We start from the raw sequence: 22,476 nt of genomic DNA, 5'->3' as shown, positions 1-22,476 counted from the left end.
CGCTGTGAAACATTCCACACATAACTAAATCTCAACCTGTCCAGTGTGAGTCCACACACAGAGATTAAAACTGCAGTAAAATGCTGGCCTGATGTCCATATGACCGTCTACAGGTCGTTTTCAGGTAGCTTTTTGCCAAAAACTGCACCTGTGTCACTGTAGAAATAGGCGAGACAGCAAATCTCTAGATAACGCAACGTAGCAGCCACGGGTGCATCTCATGCACCCTCTGGGAGCAGTTCAACCTGTTTAAACGGATTCAGAGCAGTTTAGAGGGCCTTCAGCAATCACAGACTTGGCGCGACATCACCCGCAAATACTGCTGTCTGGATATTGTGATGAGGCCACGTAACCCTCACTAGCATGGTGGTCATTGGTAGAATCCCACCAAAACTCCCGTTGTCAGCAGGATTCGAACCTGCGCGGGGAGTCCCCAATGGATTTCTAGTCCATCGCCTTAACCACTCGGCCACGACAACCTATGTAGCTCGGGTAACATGTGGTACAGAATGGTTACACATAGTTCATGCATAGTTCTTGCTCATAAGAACTATGCATGAACTCGGCATCCAGTGTGTCAAGCCTGTTAGCACTAGCACATCCCTTAGCTAACGTGGCTGCGGCTTATTGTTAACATTAAAGGGCTGGACACGCCGGATGCCGGTGTGCTGCCTTAATGTGCCGCTGCCTACCATGTGCGCATCTTCATCACCTAAAGACTAAAAGCACTCTTTGCGATGGCCGGGAATCGAACCCGGGTCAACTGCTTGGAAGGCAGCTATGCTCACCACTATACCACCATCGCCATGTGGAGGTGGGGATTCAGGCTGTCGACTCAGCACTTTCTAAACACGCCACTTTGACGTGGTGCGAGCTCCACAGTAGTGTTTACGTTCTGCGCTTGCTTGAGATGCAATAAGCGGGTGTCTCTAGTGTTAAAGCGCTGGCCCATTCAAGTGTAATAATGCTCTATACCACAAGAGGATGCTGTTATATAAGGCTGGTGGTAGTTAACACTCTGTTAACACACAAGATGGTGACGATAACGACAATACGACACTGCGACGGAGAACTATGTTACATGAAGTTGAAGTAAACAACACTTGTTCATGATTCCTGCATCCCACTATTGTCGAGTTAACACCACAGTGTTCACTTTATTCAGTAATTTGAGCCAGAGTGCCACTGCATCTTACTTACTATCTGGCGAGTGCGAGTTATTATCTCACACATGCAACTTACTGTATCTCGCGCTCGTGAGATAATAAGTCGAACTTGTGAGATTTAAAAAAAACATCCATGTCACCTCCAGGGCTCTGTAGTAAGGAGGTCCTGAAGAAGTCCCATAGTATATCATATATCATATCTTTGAACTGGCATTTACAGTGAAAGACCAGACTGCAGTAAGACAGAACACATTTTTTCTTACAGTGTCAGTGTGTCTGATTTTCAAACAACGTATCTGTGCAAAATGGCTTCCTCATCTGTACACTGTAATTCACAAGTGCACATGTAAAAAAAAAAAACAAGCCAAGCTGAAGAAAGTTTGTTTACTCATTGATAATTTAGTTAAAATGACTAAGTGATAGCAAACTTGCATTGAAATCTAAGTTGGATGTGTTATAAACACCTTGTTGAACTGAACACTAAAAGATAAAGACAGACAAGACAATGTCTGTATATCCAAGAGGTTTATTGCTGCTTGTGCTCTGGTTTGGCTTTCACAGTTTGCCTGGGTTTATGTGAAAGCGGCCAAGCTGGTCTTACAGACAAGCTCAACTGGATCCAGGGGTCCCTTGTTGTTAGATTGTAAATATTTAAAGCCTTCCTCAACTCAAAAACATATTTTTCTTCTTTTTCCAAGCTTGTTCCTTCACTGCGATGTTTGAGCCAAGCCGTGCAGAATTTTGTATGACAGTTTGATTCCACATTCATTTACTGAAGTTTCTATTTCTTCATCTTAAATCCCATTTTAACACCTGATGTACGAACAAGACAATGTGAGATCACAGCTTGACTAAACCAAATGTTTGTCCAGGATGCCACTTACATGGGTGTGATGTGTAACCTTGAAACACCCAGTTTTCCAGTTGTGTTTGTTGTGACCAAAGTAGGTATTTTAACCTCACTTTAAAGGTCCCATATCATAAAAAACACGTTTTCTCTGGTCTCTACATATATATGCTGGTCCTCCCTGAGCCTGCCAACTCCCAGAATGACGAAAACAAGCATTTCCTACATGGTCTCTGCAGCCCACCCACTGGTAACATGGCGCTCCTACAGGCTGTTCAGATTCTGCTCCTGTCGTTACGTAAGGAAAGGAGTCATTATCATAGGCCGACCTCCTCTGCGTGGTGATAGGAGATATCTGAGAGGGGGGCGTTCATCTCCGAGGTGAAGTTCGGTGTGTCCAGCAGTGAGACAGCAGTGTTTCATAATGTTGTCGCTTAAAGCTCGACACGCTAACAGCTCTGTTGTTGGTTGTAAAAATCAACATCAGTGCCTATATTCTGTCCCAGCTACAGAACAACAGAAGAGACAGTGGTTGCATTTCATATTTTAAGACAACAAGCTGGCTACGGTTCGTGTTAGCTTGTGTGTGTGCTAATCGGTTCACATCAGACTGCTTCAGTAATGAGGGTGAGTACAAAGCTGGCTTTGCCTCGACACTGACCCTTGTAAAAGGATCAGTCCCAACCATACCCGACCCAGCAACTGCACCCGAGCCACCGAAAAGTGTTGCCGCAGTTTGATAGTAATTACAGTTGCCTACGAGAATGGTGAAGTCAGCTGGAAACAGGCTAACTAGTTAGCTCCGCTTCGGTCCGCTATGCAATGGAGTTTGAAGCGAGTTTAACATTAATAATATTACGATGGAGCTTGGCTGTCATTGATGCTTGGTGCTCACATGCAGTCAAAGTTGATGGACAGTGTTTAGCAGATGTTGAACCGTTAATATGAAGGTGACGACCATATTACCATCCCCATCTTGTTGCTGCTGTTTAGATACGTTTGTGTATACTGCTTGTATTTATAGCCTAATCTCTATGTGTATGTATATGTGTTATATGTTTGTGTAGAATGAAGGACTTAGAAAGTTAGAAACTCCCACTTTGTTATAAAACCCTGTGTATAATGACAAAAATCTTACCGTGAGCCTTGAACATACAGAGATGTTTACCTGGCAGCGATATGCTTAATCAACATTGTGTGACCTTAATTGGCAAGGGCTTCAATTTGTTAATTCATGTGTTATCCGGCTTACAATGATCTGACTGTAACTGCCAGTTAAAGATCAAACTCTATTGGTATTGTCAGCTTTAATTTTGAATGAATCAATCACATAGTGCTCCACAGAGTGACAAATTGTCACACAGCGGTGAGGTTCATCTTGTCTTGGGTGTTTTGTCTTGTGAACTTCCTGTTTTATTTTGAAAATTCTGACTCTCCTCTCGTTTCAGGTCACTTGCCCTTCCTCATGTGTCTCCAGTCTGACGTCTCCCCGATCCCTGATTGTTTCCACCTGTTCCCCAATTACCCTTCTGTGTATTTAAGTCTGTGTCTCCCCTCGTCTTGTGCCAAAGTGTTTTGTCTTCACCTAAGCCCTTCGTCACAGCCTCGTCTCGCTAAGCATCACAGTCTTGTCGAGTATTGTTTGAAGTTCATTGGTTTTTGTTTCTGTCATTTTTGTGCCCCGAGTAGAGTGATTTTTTTTGTTGTAACCTTTTGATAGTGTAGCTCAGCTCACAGTTTTCAGTTTAGTTGTTTGCTTTCCTCCCTTTTGGAGGGATTTTGATTTCTTTTGTGTATAGACTTTTTAGTTTTTTAGGCGTGTTTTCCTCCCTATGACAGATTTCTGTTGTAAATGATTAGTTTTGAGATTAGTCAGATTTAGTTTTGTATTCTCTGGTTCTCGTTGAGTTCCCACCATTGGTGTGGTTTTGTTTTCTCCTTTTTATCTTTTGGTTTCATTCTCGTTCTGGTGGCGTAGTCAGGTTCAGGTTTTATAGCCTATTTGGTTATCGCTTTGTCTTGATGCCTGAAATTTCAGAATAAAAGCCTGTTGAATTTTGAATCTGCCCTGCATCCGAGTCCTCCTTTTAGTCCAGGCCTGACACAAATGTCTTCAGTACAGGAGTTGTATGCTTAATGTTCATTATTAATGTTCCATTCCCTCCCCTCATTTCCTGGACTAATGTCCTTCTTTTTTTCCTCTCTCTCACCTCTCCTTCCTCTTGTCCATATTGTCTTCCTCGGCAATGTTGAGGGATGTGTTGGCAACAGATGGCATCCAGCAGGCACAATGGGGTTACTGATGGGACAGATGGGGTTGCTGGTCCCATTAATGCTCATGGAGGGTAGACTGCTGCCTCACCCAGTCACCACCATGCAAAGTGGGCACACAGGTGGGAGGAGGAGAGAGAGGAAAGCTAGGAATCACAGATGTTGGAAGAAGGGGAGGAGTAGGAGTGGGCATGAGAGGGAGCAGTAATGACCCCACAGGGAAGTGGATTCTTGGCAGCAGCAAAATGTGATACAGCGAGGACGACATATGAGTAATGAGGCTGCATATAGGGGGAGAAGAGGGGCCACTAAAGGTGCCGTGACTCATCAACATTCATTGTCCTCTATTGGAAACTCAATAGATTAGGACATGGAGGCCTTCGGCACAGCTGACAGTAGTCGGTTGTCGAATCAAATGTGACCTCATGTCAGGCCGTCGTTGTAAGTAAAGAAAAATAAGTTCAGACTTACAAAAACAAAAGAGCCCACAGGACAAATGTGTAATGCTCATTTAGTTCAAGTTGGCTTTTGAGTCTCATTCCCAACTCAGCAAATACTGACGCTTTCGGATTGCACGTCGCATTTTCCAAGATTTGATGGGTTAGAAATAAGACTCAAAAATCAACTTTCTTCCACAGATTAGACAGATACTAAGTAACTTTGAGCCTTAAGGGGAAATTAGGTCATTATAGCAGCATATACATTCAAGTACAAATACATTATTATGTTAAAGGAGGTACATTGCAAAGCTTCTGTTACAACTAACATTAACATTCAACCACTTCCTAGCTAACATTACTGTTTTGGGAATGTAACACTATTGTTACGATTGGTCAAAAAAAATAAAAGTGTCTTTATTCCATGTTTTATTTTCATAGCTCTTAAAAGCAGTGTTGTTGTTACAAAAACAGCTGTTACAGTAATAGACAAACAAAATGTGTACACCCCTCACGTTTATGGAAAATATTTTATTATATCACTAACACTGAAGAAATGACACTTGGCTACAGTGTAAAGTAGTCAGTGTACAGCTTGTATAACAGTGTACATTTACTGTCCCCTCAAAATAACTCAACACGCAGCCATTTATGTCTGAACCGCTGGCAACAAAAGTGAGTACACCAGCGAAAATGTCCAAATTGGGCACAATAAGCCGTTTTCCCTGCTAGTGTCACATTAGTCTCATGTGACACATTAGTGTTACAAGGTCTCAGGTGTGAATGCGGAGCAGGTGTGTTAAATTTGGTGGTATTGCTCTCACACTCTCTCATACTGGCCAGTGGATGTTCAACATGGCACCTCATGGCAAAGAACTCTCTGAGGATCTGAGAAAAAGAATTGATGCTCCACATAAAGATGGCCTCGCCTATAAGAAGATTCCAAACACTCTGAAACTGAGCTGCAGTGCGGTGGCCAAGACCATACAGCGGTTTAACAGGACAGGTCCCACTCAGAACAGGCCTCGCCATGGTTGACCAAAGAAGCTGTGTGCACGTGCTCAGCGTCATATCCAGAGCTTGTATTTGGAAAATAGACGTATGAGTGCTGCCGGCATTGCTGCAGAGGTTGAAGGGGTGGGGTGTCAGCCTGTCAGTGGTCAGATCATTCACTGCACACTGCATCAAACTGGTCTGTATGGCTGTCATCCAAGAAGGAAGCCTCTTCTAAAGATGATGCACAAGAAGGCTTGCAAACAGTTTGCTGAAGACAAACAGGCTAAGGACATGGATTACTGGAACCATGTCCCGTGGTCTGATGAGCCCAAGATAAACTTATTTGGTTCAGATGGTGTCACCAGATGAGGGGTACAAAGACAAGTGTGTCTTGTCTACATTCAAGCATGGTGGTGGGACTGTCATGGTCCAGAGCTGCATGAGTGCTGCCGGCACTGGGGAGCCACATTTCAGTGAGGGAACCATGAATGCCAACATGTACTGTGACATACTGAAGCAGAGCATGATCGCCTCCCTTCAGAAACTGGGCCTCAGGGCAGTATTCCAACATGATAACCACCCCAAACCCACCTCCAAGACAACCAGTGCCTTGCTAAAGATGCTGAGGGTAAAGGTGATGGACTGGCCAAGCATGTCTCCACACCTAAACCCTATTGGGCATCTGTGGGTCATCGTCAAATGGAAGGGGGAGGAGCACAAGGTCTCTAACATCCGCCGTCTCCGTGATGTCATCATGGAGGAGTGGAAGAGGATTCTAGTGGCAACCTGTGAAGCTCTGGTGAACTGCATGCCCAAGAGGGTTAAGGCAGTTCTGGAAAATAATGGTGGCCACTCAAAATATTGACATTTTGGGCCCAATTGGGACGTTTGCACTTCGGGATGTACTCATTTTTTTGCCAGCAGTTCAGACATTAATGGCTGCATGTTATTCTGCGAGGACAGTACATTTACACTGTTGTACAAGCTGTACACTGACCACTTTACATTGTATCAAAGTGTCATTTCTTCAGTGTTGTCCCATGAAAAGGTATAATAAAATATTTTCCAGAAATGTTAGGGGTGTACTCACTTTTGTGAGATACTGTATGCCTTTCAGCAGTAACGGATTGATATACGGCATTACTAATAATATTTTGGTGATATATTACCATACCATGTGTGACTGTGAGAAGCATTTGTTGTTTTTTTAAGAATCCATCCACACCAACATGACCATACTAATACAGGCTATAGGTGTGTCGAATATAGCTGAGCCTATAAGTTCTTTGTTAACTCAGTATGTGACTGAAATTAGCCATATTTCGTAGGACTAATGATGAAGCCTAACCCTCTGAGCGCACTTTAATTTACAGTTCTTGATTCACATATGCCCATGCATTCCTTGTTCTGTGGACTATAATAAAAAAGGCATAGAAGAAGAGATGTTTGTCTTGTCAAGTCATTATAGGCAACATTATAAAAAGTACAGGTCTGTTGTGTTTCACTAAGCCTACAGTATAACATATATATTCCTATCTTATAATGTCAGACTTTGATCCTTTGGCTGCTCATCCCTAACCCTATCCCTGTCCAAGGACATTTGTTTATTTAAAAAGATCTTGGCTTTATTTGCTCTGTGTAGGTATATGTGTTACAATTTTGGTTGAAACACGGTGAGGACCCAAATGCAGACAAAACACGGGAGGTAGGATTGGTGAACATAATGCAAGCTTTAGAGAAATCAAGAAAAAACTAAAACGAGTCAACAGGAAAGACCAAGTGTCAACAAAGGAGCTTAAACAAAGTTCAAACAAAAGCAAAGTGCATACCAATGCAAACTCAAGGAGCAGAAATTAGAAACATACCAATGGGGAGACACAGGAGGAGACACTGATGAAGACACAATAAACTTTATTAATAGAGCACTTTTTAAGTGCTTTGACAAAACAAAGCAGAAGGAAGTAGAACAAACATATTAGTGTAAAATTGCAAAGGACACATTAAATAAATGGCATTTATAGCTAAACAATTAGAAACAAAAAGATGGATAAAATAAGCAAAATAAAAGGATGGAATGAATCAAATAGGTGAAATAAACAAAACAAATAAATTAATAAAATCAACTCAAACGGTGGGCGCAAAAGCTAAAGGATGATGAAATCACATAAAGGCAAGCCTATAAAATGGGTTTTAAGCAGTAATTTTGACTAAAGAAGTTACTGATCCTACGAGACTTATCTCGTCAGGCAGGGCATTCCAAAGCTGAGAGGCCCTGATGGCAAAGGAACGGTCACCTTTACTTTTTAGCCACGACTTTGGAACAGTTAGCTAACGTTAGCGAAGTTGATGCTCTGTCTTGACTAAAACTTTGCGCTCTGTGTCACTCTTGTCAGGAATAATTAAAACCAGATTAATCCACAATGAAAACTAGACACTCACTACGCTCGGCACACGGCAGTAAACACGGAAACACAACAGTAAACACGGTAGTAAGCCGTAAGTTTACTTTAGGGTCACACATTGTGAAACCTTGGTGTGTATGTGATGTGTATATGTGATGTTTGATTTTGTATACAAGAAGTATCCAGGACCTGTTTAGCTACTTTTGAACATAGAGCACTCTCCTCCTGAAGAAGTCTGAGGACTTTATATCTGTAATCTTGACATATTTTCCATATTGATTGTTGCTTTGAGAGTCCAATACAGTGCATACAATTATCCAACAGCATGCAGCATATGTCTGTTTATTTTACATCCTTCACTTACAAAAAGAGATTATGCCACCTAATTTTTTATTTGCTCAATGCATAAAACACCACCGTCTCAAACCAAGAGGGATATTAAAAGTTGAGTCCAGTCTCCTTAAATAGTGATGAGTGATGACCCATTTCATTTTCAAGTTGTTTTCGCATAAGAGATCTCATCAGTTAGTAAATCATCTTCAATTAATTATGTTATAAAAAGGTAGTGATTTGGTGAATGCAGTGCACATCTGTAGTGTGTGAAATAAATGCACATATTAATAATTTTGTTATAACCAGAAGAACAATGTGAAGTGAGTTGGACTCAGCTAATCCATGTTGATAGATCAAAGATAGATAGAAGTTTGACATTTAAATAACTGACGAGAAAGAGTTTGCTCATTTGGTGTAAACATGTCAAGTACTGTTGTTCTATAGAAAAACGTCTCACAGAGAATTATTTAAAAAAAAAAAAAAAAAAAAAAGTGGCTGTCTTGACACAATTCTGTCACTTTAATTTCACATTGTTGGCTAAGCCAGCAGGCTCAGTCTTACAAGAGCTAAAGTGACAGCCACTGACTTGTGTGTGGGAGCTTGCCACATGGGTTGCAGAGGCTGTGGACATATTCTATAAAGTCACTGCAATTGCACAAGAATGTTACATTTGGTTCAAGGATGGCTTTTTGGCTGTGTTACAGGATTAAATTGCTAAAATCAAATTCATGTTGTGTCACAGCCCTCGCCTATTAATATGAAAGTATTCTTTCATATGAATTATACAGCCTGCTCCTATCCTAACTTCCTTTCAGAACATGCATGTCATTATGGACATATTACAAGTATATGGTAAAAAATTGTAAGTACATTTACTCAAGTACTTTAATTCAGAGGGTCCCAACCCCTTTACTGGGACCAACTCAACTAACCTAGGTAATTGTATGAGTAATTCAAACTAGCTCAACCTCAAGCAGCTACAACAGTAAAATTCTGTCTACACATGAATGCATCATTATCTACAGTCTAATAATGTGGCATTATAATAATATACCTGGTGGAGGTGGAGTTGACAGTTGGAGAAAAGGTTGCCAAGCCAGCGACCACAGTTAGAGACAACGCATCGAGATTTGTTCCTGTTAAACCACTGGATATTTTTAAGGACACTGAGCATTGTTTGTGGCAACAATACCAGCCAAGCCAAAATACAATCTTTTCCTAAACCTTACCAAGTGGTTTTGTGTCTAAATCTAACCAGCTCATAAGAGCAGCATGATTACAACAGTACAACACTGTAAATGTAAAGTTACAACATAAAGACACGTCAAGTTTGAACATGTCCATGGTTTGCAGAAACGTACACTGCTACCATTTATTCTGGCAATTTGGCTGATTACCGATGATACTTACTACTTTTACTTAAATAAGCGAAGGATTTGAATACTTCCACCATCACTGGACAGTATTGGGTATGGGCACAAAGAATGCATATAGTGTGTATCTAAGGAGCAGAGTTGGGTTTTACAAAGTAACAAATTACTGTAATCACATTACTTTTGTCTGTGAAGAGTAGTGTAAAGAACTACTGTTCCAAATTCAGTAATCCCAAAGTAAGTACACAAAGCTTGATTTTAAACGGCAGGTTAAAAAAAAAAAATGGACATGTAATTGTAGCATCATTCATAGTGGAGGAAATTGCTGCCTGTTCTGTGGCGTATTAATGTCATATGTTGTTAATTGGCAATGATACAACAGGCCATTTTGCAAAGTAATGCAAATGTGATGTAAAGAGAAGTGTAAAAAATTACCAGTGACTGTTTTCTGTATTTTATATTGTTGCGTGCTGTGTTTTTATTTGCACAAGTTTAGTTTTATTGCATTGTTTTATTATGAACAGGTTTGTCTGCACTTGTCACTGCTTGATGTCTGCACTCTCCCTTAGCTCACTTGGTTGCTTGATAACTTGCACCTGGAGGCCTGCATCCGTTTGTTACAAGAACTGGCAGCCACCAATTGGGCTTCGGAGAATGGCACAAAGGACTAATGGCGTGGGTCGACAGGTGGGACCAAGCACCTGGCAGAGAAGTTAAAGATGAGGAGACTGGCACAGAACAGTGGAGACAAAAAAGAGGGAAAAGTAGGCAGAGGGACAGAGAGACTGGCAGAACCAGGATGGTGGTTATACCAGGCATTTGGCGAGAGGGAGACTGATGAGCCTCACCCCTCCAAACTTCAGTCCAGCTTTAAGGTTCCATGTCTGGATCAAGAGCTTCTTTCTAACACAGCAGCCTCTCAGTCATGTTGGTGTGAAACACACCTGACTGTGGACACTGGCAGCTGTCTTCCAGCAGCTTCTAAGTCATTGCACAATTGCTTTTGGTGGTTTTTGGTTGACTCTTGACCATCCTGACCAGTTTTCTCTCAGCAGCAGGTGATAGTTAGTGTTTTCTTCCTGATTGAGGCAGTGACACAACTGTGCCATGTACTTTATACTCACAAACAGTTGTTGTACAGTTCATCCTGGGACCTGTAACTACTTTGAAAGGGCTCCAAATGACTTTCCTGACTTCTGGAATGAATCAGTAATGTGCTCATTCAGATCAATGTGAGCTCTTTAGATTTGGTCACAGTTTCATTTTCCTATAATAAATTTGTTACTGAACCAATCATTCATTCATTGATGTTTTGATGATAACGTAGTTTGTGTTCCTCTCATTAAATCACAGAACAATGACAGCTGTTGAAATCACTGGAACTGAAGACTGACATGAACATGTTCTGGAAAATCTGGATGGAAACTTTTGATCATGACTGTATGTAAGGAGCCATTAATACTTGCTACACTGAAAAACATTGTACAATGGTGTTAGAATCTTGTGAGTTTTGTGAGTTCAGCTTTATGGTTGGAGCAGCAGCAGCAGAATTTGTAGATCAGTTGGTAAAAATCATGCTTACAGAGAGAAGAGCTTGAAGGCAGCCAGCTTTATGATAAACCTAGCAAACAAAAGGCTTTGTTAGTCAGATTTGTTGAGCTGAGATCCTGCCAGTAGTCTTCAGTAGAAAAAAGATGTATGAATTTTCACCTGGAGCAAACACAAAGAAATAAAGTTATGATGATTTCTGATGGGGAAAGGTACAAGACAGTTGCAATATAACTATACATAATACATTTCTCATTTTGAACGCTCAAAGGAATTTTTTCGGTTCATCGGTTAAAGATAGTTTTGTTACATGGTTTCAAAGCTTCTGTGTGTTTTGTTTCCTGACATGACACACAGTTAGCCATGACACACACTTTCTATCTCTGCCCTCATACAATGAGTGAAAATTGAGCTGATTGCTTGAGAATGCTGTAGCAGAGTTAAGACCAAAGCCAGAGACAAGGCTGGCTCTGAGCTGTACATGAGCAGCTCTCCTCAGTTCTGTCATGAAACTCACTCAGAGAGAGTTGTTGTTGTCATGTCCTCTAAGAGGTTGTGTAACTCTCTCACAGTGTCCTTCATGTGTTGCATTGGGTCTGGGAAATAAAATATCTGATCTGAGAACCATGATATAATATATTGAGGACACGACTGCTTTGAGTACAAATGAAATGGAACAGTGCCCCTGAATCTTAAAATATGTGTACCACTCATTTATACAGTCACGTCTAATCATTTCCGTGCACTACTCAATCAGCACATTAATTATTCAAGGATAAATATATTTGATCACAACTTCATATTTTCTTAAACGATATTTTCCAAACTGCATCCATCCAGTTTCACCTTCAACACGGTTTCAGCTGGGCTCACTGTCACCTCTGAGATCACAGGTCTTACCTCCACAACTAACTGAACTAACTTATAGTGTGAAAAGAAAGAAATGGACCGAGCCAGAGAGAAAACAAGGATAGATATTGGAGCATCATTTCAGAGGTGGAGGGAGCTGCTGGATTTGTAAGGATTCGAGAGCGACGCTGAGTTTGCTGCTTTTCTGCTGGACAAGTAAGGACCCCTGCTTGATATGTTTCATTCTATGTTTTAGCCACAAGGCTATGGTGGCGGCAGTTACAGTAATACTCACAATAGCGCATATGGCCGCACGATGTTGCAGTCGAGCTAGGTAGCTTATTGCTGAATCTAGCTTGTTAGCTTGTATGCTAACTCCAGTGTTTAGCTTTGTGTTTATGCCTACTGGTTACCAAAAGTGTCTTTCAAGCGACCGGGCAGTTATAACATTCGTTTGTGTTCAGGACGCTCTGAAGTGGTTGAATTGGTTTAGAGAAATAATGTTAAAAAAAGATTTTGCAGTAATGATTAGCTAACTTCATCTACAGTGATGTGAGGAATATTGTTTGTTACTCGATATCGACAGTGATCGGCATGAGGTGCTTGTCATTGTAATTTAGTTGTATTGGTCAGAAATAGAACAATCAATCTTATGTTGTTGTGACTGTAAATGCACCATCTTGGTTATGTGGAGTCCTCTGTTACCGTGGTTACAAGCCTGCTCATGCACAGCAGGCTCCTCTGTGGGAGGGGCTTAGAAGGCAGGGCTGCAGCAGCAGAGAGGAAGAAGGAGGGACCTGGGAAGTCCAATTTTTCCTAAAAACTCCAGACTACAGCTTTCAAACTATAACTCAATTTATTCATAAAACACAGAAATACTTCTCCACAATATGTTTGTGTTCACAACCCCTGTATGATCCTTGTTATCTCACTCTGACACATAACTTTAATCACTGTGCAGCACAGACCGGATTTACACCTGATGTGCCGACAGAATCTGAGGAGGTTGTGTTCGTGTCTAGATTGATGAAAGATGGATGTCTCACCTTATATTTTAAAGCCGGTCTTACAGTTCCTGTCCAGCCTTTATGTCAGTCTGCAAATACGCTAGTTACTGATACAATTGCTGAACTGTTGTCAGATCAGACAATGATTCTGATTCGAAGGCAGTATCCCTTCTTTAGGTTTCCAGTAGCGCTTCATGTTTGTGGTATTTATATTCAGGTGTGAATGCTGAGCTAGAACACATAAAAAACAAAAAAACAAAAAAAACACAACAACACATTTTTGGTCCTGGTATTACTTTTTCTTTTTTTATATGCATCCTGTTGACTTTCTTCCAATCCTTTGTTTTAATTCATGGCACTTATAAAGAGTCAAACACAGTGAAAATAAAATAAAAAAAAAAAAAAACAACACTCCATGACTCTTACAAACAGAGACAATTTGGTAATCAAATCAAACCAAAGCAACAAATAATGTAACTGAAACCCACAGTATGACTGACAACATCTCAGCTGATAGGACTGACTCCTCCAGCCTGCCCGAGGGGTTTATCTGCTCAGAACAGCTGATTGTTCAACGACACTCCCTAACACTGCTTTTACATCATATTGCAAGACAGGAAATACAGTCTTCCTGCTAAAAATACTGTTCCTCTCAGGCTCCAGAGGGCTGCCAACTTAATTCTAAAACACACAAAAAGTCATAATGTAATAACATTTTGGGAAATGTGTTGATTAGCTTCCTTCCTGGGGGTGAGATGAGAAGATCAGTCTGTGTGTTACATAGGGAGCTGGAATCGGGGTGCAGATTAGTTTAGCATAAAGGCTGGAAGTGGAAACATTCATCCTGGCTCTGTCCAAAGATATAAAATTCACCTACAACAACTGCAACAGATCGACTGAATGCTCAACCCCTCAATGAAACTGCCACAGTCCAGTTACACTTCATGTAACACCCAGCATATACAGAGTTTGGTGGTCAGGTCTTTGTAATAAAATTTTTTTAAAAAAAGTCATGTTAACATTATGTAACATGTCTTGTTCACTAGATATGTACATTAGAAACCTATCAATAGAGATCGCATGTCACACTGTAACTACTACTAATACGCTCAGTATGTAAGAGTTAGTAGCATTTAGCGATAATATTGCAGATGGCAACTGGCTGAGTACAGCTCACCCTTCCCTTCCACGTGTAGGAGAACCAACAGTGGCCATGAAAAACACCAAAACCTTTAGAGCCAGTTTTGAAACCAACATGAAACACCCATCCGACAGGGTCAGGCTAGCCGTTTACCCCTGCTTCCAGTGTTGAGGCTAAGCCAACAATGTCTCGATTCCAGCTCTGCACTGAGCACAAACCCATTGATAGAAGTCGAGCCTTTGGAAGAGGATAGGGCCACATGTGAACATTTTAGTTGTGACATAAAAGTCAGAATTCTTTGTTTGAAGTCAGATGTCTGGTTTGTTTTCTCAGTATTCATACTTTTTCCCTTATATTTCTGACTTTGAATTCAGAACTCTTACTTTTCCCTCAGGACTCCAGTATTTTTTTAACGTGGTCTAAATCCTCTTCCATATCCTCTCATCTCATACTTTTCAAAATGTTGAAATAACATTTCAGACTCAATCTGTACCTTTGAACTCTTTCTTCTTTAGTTTTTGCTAATGTGATATGCAAACAAAATAATTCACTGAAGAAACACAAATCTTGAAAAGTAACCAGTAACGGAGGACACAAACGTAACAATAACCATATTCATATTAATAATAATAATGATAATAATGATAATAGATGGAGGAGCCGTGGTGATGGTTCCCTGCTACAGAGCTGCCTAGCACAGTAATACTGTTAGAGACGGGGACACATTGTGCTATACAGGCAGGTAGGCAAACACACAGAGACAGAACAAGACACACTATAATACATTCTGGAGTAAAAACACTTCATAATTGTCATCATGCAATAGAGAATAACAGCTATTGGTTTAAAAAACATGGCACATAGGTGAACACTTTCTGAATCCATCATCAGATACATATCAAATATAGAGACAATTCTTAACAAATATAAAGTTATTGCATTTTCATTATTACTTCATGTAAGACACTATATGCAAGGCATACTGTGGTAACCTTCTTTACCCAGAATGGATTGTGGGTAGTGACCAGTTGATTGTCCTTTAGTAATAAAAATGGCTTCTAGTTCATCTGTACAGACATGAAGCATCCCTTTTAATGCTTTCAGAGCTACTGGCCTCACACAAAGGGAGCACTGATCCAGGCTTGTCTGCTGTTTCACATCAGCGTGACCCTTCACCTGTTTTGGAGAACATCTTGGTAACACTTTATTAGAAGTGGTGCAAAGATAGTTGATATATCAACAAGTAAGAAGAAGTACAATGATTTGACATATTTTGGCCCACTGAACAGAAACTTCACTGATTCTTATAGTCAGTGTACTAGTCAGCGAGAGTACTGTGGGAACGGTAAAGAACCCACATGACATCTTGCTGTTGTCATCAGGGTTATGGGCTTGGAGGTGCATGGATGAGGCAAAGATGCTGGTGTTATCGGCTATTCAGATTTAGTAAAAGTCTATCAAGTTGCATTATGGGATATGACACCAAAAGCTGTCAGTATGATTTGGTGTCTGCTGCATCGATTCCCGACCTCTTTTTTTCTCTTGTAAGTTCTTGACAACAGCCGTCTACTGTTGCAATGTTACCCCTTTGACTAAAAATAATACATAGGCTCATTAAAATTCCTGACAACTGCTTTCCAAAACACACAGTAAGTTTACTTCAAATGGTTTCCTCTCTTCTACAAAGCGGTTCGTTTCACTTCACTTGAGTACGTGATAAAAATAACTTGCAGAGCTGTGAACGTAGAGATGGGTGATCCAGCTGAGTGAACACCTTTATTTCTGTCTTAAAAAATGTTCTGTGTTATGAAGCTGCAGGCAGAGACTAATTCTCTTGTGGCATTAAAGAAGACTACATGCTCTGGGATTCAAGCATCTGAACAACAATCTTCTCCAGGCACAATCAACCAAATGCACATTTTCCTTTGTCAGCTGGATTTGATTTCCAGACAACACACTGGAGCACATCGGTGCTCTCGGCACATGACCGTCAGCTTTTGAAGCACTGTTCAGTGTACCACTGGGCAGAGTTTTGATTACAGTCCTGACTGGCAGCTGCATGAGCGTGTGATAAATCTGAAAAATGTTATCGTGTGACAAAACTATGCCAATATTCTGGTTATGTTCAGGCACGAAAAGCACTTGGTTAGGGTCAGGGAAATCTCCTCTTTGGATTAAAATACCTGTGGCCAAAACAGTTTTTCGAAGGTTCTGTAAAAATATTTAGTGTCACTCGTTAAAATGCTTGTGAGGCTTAATCCAAGTCTCATTAAGACTTGAGAACCCCCCTTCAAATGTGAGGCCACAAGCTCAGTTGCTCATTTGGGGTGTTAATAACATCTTTCCAAATCTGCACGTCTGTTTTGCTGTGAAGCTCCAGAAATGTTTTGTGGACAACTTCACCCAACTTTCCATGTGCATGAGGGTGAGCCAATGACTTAATTTTCGTTTTGAGGTGACCTACACCTTTAAAATGCTCTTTTGTGTAATCTCCACAAGTGATCAACAACTGCTTCAATATGAATCTTGTTTGGAATCCTGGTGGTCTTGGTTGTGTCATGTTGGCACCAGCATATCATCTCCTTTTCGTTCTTCTAGTTGTTTATGAGCTTGGAATGTTCTTACATACTATGAAGCTTTATGAACACCACATCAGATAAAGTGTTACCAGGGTTGTTAAGGAGAAAATCTTAATGTAATAACTGTTATCAAAGATGGTTTTAGATCTTTAATCATCTTTTCACCTCTGATCTGCTCCACTACACTGCTGTCGGAAACACAACAGAACCTGGACTCCCTTAATGCTAATCTTTTTGACTGACTTTTGGACACTTTGGTCAGTAGTTACAACCGACTTTGGAGGCTGGATTAGTTTCATCTGAGCTGGCTCAGTCCATGAGCATGGCACTAATACTGCTGAGGTTAGAGGTTCAAACACTAGGTCCATATACACCTCACATGTATGTACATGATGCACTGTGACAGTATAGTCTCATTATAGAGACTTGATAAGTATTACCTAAATGCTGATCAGACTCCGGAGAAGTCTAGATTTAGAGACATCTGTCTTTGTGTGTGAGAATGCGTCAAAGTGTATCTGTATGACAGAGGGAATCTTGGGTAATTTGTCGGACAGATGTGCTGCCAGACTGGGATGTTTTGTCCTTGTCTGTCTCCAGCATCCAATCGGACACACACACACATAAACACAACCACACACACAAAACCTCAGACGGAGTGAGTCATGAATTTTATATTCCCATTTAACAGCTTCCGGAGGAGAGCTTGCTGAAGGGACTGATGGATAAGCACTGCTGGTATGAAGTCAAAAGCTTCTTAAAGGTCACAGACACACACACACACACACACACACACACACACACACACACGCTTTTAGCACAAATCTGGAACTCGTCCACTGATTACACTGTTCACACAAAAGCTTTCCACATTAGAAGCTTTTCCACCGCTTGATTGTTTGACACGCAGGTGAGTCAATGGTAATGATTGTCAAAAGACGTTGCTGCTGCTTCTTGCTGCTCCACGACTGCCCCAACACACTCACCTCATGACACCCCTGTCATCCCAGGAAGAGGGGGGAACTTTGGAACACTTAAGAGTTGGTGGGGGAGGCTGGTTAGGGTCAATTAACACTTAGAGGTGGCTGAAGACAGGGGCTGCGGTGATGAGGAGGCCCAGGAGAAAGCACAGGCCGGGGGGCAGAGGCGAGGGCGGAGAGCCTCCAGACGAGTGGATGGAGGAGGTCTTGATCTCAGAGTTGAGGAAGGCAGAGAGGGGGACATGGGAGACCAGTGTGGGGCTGGCGTAGTTGATGAGGGAGTCGATCTTCTCTGCCTCCTTACTGCAGGCCTCGATCTGGAAAACAGAAGAGCAGGCTTCATTTATGCAATTTTTAATTGCATTTGAGTCATATTATATTTCTTAATGTCAACAGATCAGTGCCTTTTATAATAAGAAAATGTTTGGTGTAGATTTTGATCAATTAGATCTGGTATTATTCTGATTTCTACAAACACCTTGATTTGTTTTGATAGCAGAGTTTTCCAAGATGTCTATGTTGGACATGTTGGATTCTAAGCAAACTGTAGCATGTACTGTTGATTTTGTAGGTATTTTTAAAGTTTTTAAAATTTAATGTCCTTGGAATTAAGTAAATCTGGCATGGGGATGTAGATAAGAAGGGGAAGGACTTTAAGAGTTCAAACTTGTTTAGGAGTCAAACCTTTTTTTTTTCTTTTTTTTTTCGTTTCATCAAAGGGCATTGTGTCAACAAACTGAACACATTTACAATATACAATCTCTATAGCTACTTTGTTGCTTTAAATATCCAAATTTAGTCAAACATAACAATAACCACAAGTTGGTTCTGGGTTACTTGGCTGCCTGCACATCAGTGCCCAAATTACTCGGATTAAAACAGGCTGAGTAAGAACACTGCTGGTCATCTGGACTACATATGGACTTTTAATTACAACAGTAGTTGCTGGGCTGTGACTGATGATGCTTCACAGGAACATCGGTACAGACAGGAACACAAGGCCTTTTATATTGTCCCATGACCTTTTAAAGATACTTTTACTTAAATAAAAGACTCCAATTGAGAACCGTGAACATTTCTGGCCATGTAAAGTGTCACAATAGATATAAAACTATGAGGGCTACATTGCTATGCAAGTAAAATGAACAGTCTTGATCTTCCTGTCAAGTCACTTTTTAAGTTGCTATAAAAGACTGAATTTAAATGAATATGACCATGGTGAATTGATGAAAAGCTGATCTGAGCTTTGTGAATCAGTTTGTTGGTTTTCGACTGGACTTTGGCCTTAAAACCTTGACCACAGAATTGCGATCTCATTATTTACGGAACAAAATTGAAAGTGCACTGCATACAGTGCTCAGATGTGTTCAGGAATGTAGATACTTTGTTTGGCCAAGCTTTCATCAAGCTGGGGAGAAATATTACTTTACTTGCCCAAAACAAATGGGAAAAAACAGTTTCCTAGCAACAGTTAAAAGTAAACTCCTACCAGAGGAAGCTTCCCTGAACCACTGACACTGCTGTTAGCATTCTGTTTGCCTTCTTCTCGTTGTTTCTTTGCTCTTCACTCGAAATCCAATGACTTCTTTCTGTTTATGAGTCACTGTGCCTCTCCAGACTTCCATCCTTTGCTTTTATTCAAATCCTTTTGTTCAGAAAAAGGTTGTGAAGCTTGTTCGATTAGTTTTTTAAAAATGTTTTTTTATGTGTTTGTTTGTTTATTTTTCTTATTGGTGAGATTAAGTGACAGACAAGGTGACATGAGGGACAATTACATAACACCATGTGGACTACAAGTACAGAAAGAGGACATACGTTACAGATAACAACAGTAAACAACATTAAGTTATAATGATATGTATATAGGTAGTATAGGGGTGTGTGTGTGTGTGTGTGGATGTGGATGAGAGGGAGTTAGTATGGTATTATATACACATATAATATGGCATAGATAGATGATACAATAAAAACTAGAACTGCAAGCAGTTATGAACCCAAAGTTGGCCCCAAAGGATGACGCTCCAAAACCGGACTTAGGGTAAATGTCCGCCACGCTTTTTCGCGAACATTGCCGTCACGTTTGCTTTGTGTCTGGTGCAGGAAGAAACAGTAAAAACAGGCTTTTGTCACGAAAGTGTCCAAGCAGCAAGTTTGGTTGTTGAGGAACGGGAAGTTGTGGGAGGGACGAAGGCGGATGAATGACAACAACAACGACGTTGGTGTAGAGACAGAGACAACGATATTGAGAGTTGAGAGATTTGTGACATTTAGAGTGTTTGGAGTGTGTAGTTAGTGTGTTATGTAGTGTGTTTAGTGTGTAGTGGCATCGTTTTTTTGTTTAATGAGTCAAAACAATGAGGAGATGCTGAATGTGGAGCAGGCAGTGCAGCTCTTCATTCAGCTGGAAGGAGCTCAGGCAGACCTGAGCATTGCCTGCATTTAAATGTAAATAGTAACATATAACTTTGTAAATGTTTAAAATGTATGCACATATTTAGTAAACGACAATTTACATTTGCATTATAAGAAATAAAAAATGGTTTGTCAGACATATTTGTGGTTTTCACAGTAAAAAAATGTAACTTTTTCTACTTGGATTTTATGGGTTTCTTTGTGGTTTTAGGTCCATTGTGCTAATACAGTGGGTCAAAATGAAAAAATAACTGTACAGTCACACATGTGAGGTTGTGCTGAAAATAATGACACCAAGTAAATAGTTTTTAAGGTGAAATATAATGGCAAAATCAAAAATAGTCAAAAACGGCCAATTATACCCTGGAATATCGGATTTCAGTGAGGGGTGAGGCCAGACCGGGGCATCCAGGGGGCAAGCAAGGGGACCCCCCACCTGGGCCCAAGTAGCCCAGTGGGGCGCACCAGCGGGAGACAGCCAAGACAGCAGTGAAAGGCGTTTGATTAGTTTCATGAAACATTTTTTTAATTTAATATTTTTCAGAATTGACGGCTCCTGAACATCTGATAGAGTGTCATTATTGTTCTTCAAAAATGAATGTTAGTCATCTGTACTCTTAATCTTCTCTTTATGTCCTTATTTCTGTTAGAGTTCTCGACACAAGGTCCTCTTCAATTATTTCAAACCTTGTTTATCTGCAGCTACAAGGTTTTGAAAGCCTATCAGACCTGACACTGTGTATTTTGAAGTATATAAGTATAAATGATCAACTGACTGAGTCTTACAGTGGTTCAGCATCGCCATGGCCTTGAAAGACTGCATGTAGACAAGAACTAGCAGGTTAATAGTTGAGGTGTAATCAGCCCAGAAGCCAAGATTGCTGAAGGGGATTTTTTTTTCCCTTCTCTTCTAACTGATAAACTAAAACACAGGCCTGGGAAACAGAATGCCTCAGACAATTTGATCAACTTTCACATTCAGGCAGCATGTAGACAGTGAGGAGCAGATCCTTAGAGGCACAGGCCACTAACTAGCAACTAACAACTTCTAGCCAACCAAAATGCAAGGTGAACTTTAAGTCTGCACCCATATGCTTCCATATAGGTGGAATCCTCAAGTGTTTTTAGCTACATATTGCACTGATGAATGCAATGTAGATGACATCCATACCATCTGGGGTAATGAACCTGCATATGTAGGAGCATGATTTTCACAAACCATGAACCACATCCATCAAATGTTGTTATTCTATCAGCCTGCTGCCAATACTCATCTAACTAACCATATCCCAGTAAGTGGTGCTGTTTCATTTGACAGTTGTTCTGAAATATGCCAAGTCAAAATACACTGAGAGGAAAATTCTTCTAGATGGCCCAGTGAGGCTGCTCTGGTGTAGTTGGTTGAGAACTTTGATCAAGTATATCTTTACTTCATGATGAAGTAGAAGCAGTACTTTGAAACTGTGAAAGTAAAGAGTGAGTATACTGGCCAGACATGAACTGTTTAACAATTCTGAATGTTTTTTTTCAATAAATAATTGAAATTTTGTTCATGTGAAAGAGGCTTTGATGTTGGAACTTTTCTATTCTTAAGTGTTTTCCTCTGATAGTGTTTTTTTTTATGATTCCCTTTTACAAACCAAAAGGCTGTTTTATCAGCCAGGCACCCTCTTTAATGGACCACTCTTTAATGGACTACTTCTAATTCGTTCAAATTAATTTCATTTTTGATCAACTAAAGGTGAAAACTCCTGAAACTTTGAACACGCATCAGAAGTGGTGAAAATTTCTCCATGTGATGAGTCTTGCACAGGGGCGTGGACGAATGGCTAGTGAGTGCCCCCAGCAAAATTTCCTAAAGGTAGCCTTTGCAGTACGTTTTATCTAGATGTATGAAATTTGGTGGGCCTACTTAACATCGCAGTACTTAAATCAAGTCTCTTAGCGCCTTGACCTAAACCCAGCAGGAAGTGGGTGCCACTGTCCAAGTGTCAAACTTCATGTTTGATCAGGGTTTGGTCTGAAGACATCTACAGTAGGCCTGATTAGTCTAACAGGTTATTCTCCTCATATGAGGGCAGCCATGTCATGATAAAATAATAATTGCCATGAAACAGGAAGTTGTTGTAAATTGG

At 40.6% G+C, this 22,476-nt stretch overlaps 1 protein-coding gene and 2 non-coding genes across 3 annotated transcripts in view; all 3 read right to left on the bottom strand.

Annotated features, from left to right (window-relative positions):
• Window positions 1-397: 397 nt before the first annotated feature.
• trnas-aga lies at window positions 398-479 on the bottom strand. The gene has a single exon. It is a non-coding gene; the product is annotated as a tRNA-Ser (tRNA).
• A 254-nt stretch (window positions 480-733) lies between these two features.
• Window positions 734-805, bottom strand: trnag-ucc. Its single transcript has one exon. It is a non-coding gene; the product is annotated as a tRNA-Gly (tRNA).
• Window positions 806-13,106: 12,301 nt separating this feature from the next.
• reck (reversion-inducing-cysteine-rich protein with kazal motifs) overlaps window positions 13,107-22,476 on the bottom strand; it is a 79,738-nt gene continuing 70,368 nt past the window's right edge. Inside the window, exon 21 of the mRNA XM_037079597.1 lies at window positions 13,107-18,246. Coding sequence (XP_036935492.1) covers window positions 18,025-18,246 — 222 coding nt within the window. The 3' untranslated portion in view covers window positions 13,107-18,024. The remainder of the gene's footprint in view (window positions 18,247-22,476) is intronic.

The sequence above is a fragment of the Acanthopagrus latus genome, chromosome 19 (assembly GCF_904848185.1).
Source record: "Acanthopagrus latus isolate v.2019 chromosome 19, fAcaLat1.1, whole genome shotgun sequence".
NCBI classification, from domain to species: domain Eukaryota; kingdom Metazoa; phylum Chordata; class Actinopteri; order Spariformes; family Sparidae; genus Acanthopagrus; species Acanthopagrus latus.
Note: the sequence above shows the minus strand (reverse complement) of the source record. Positions and strands in the feature narration are given on the sequence as shown.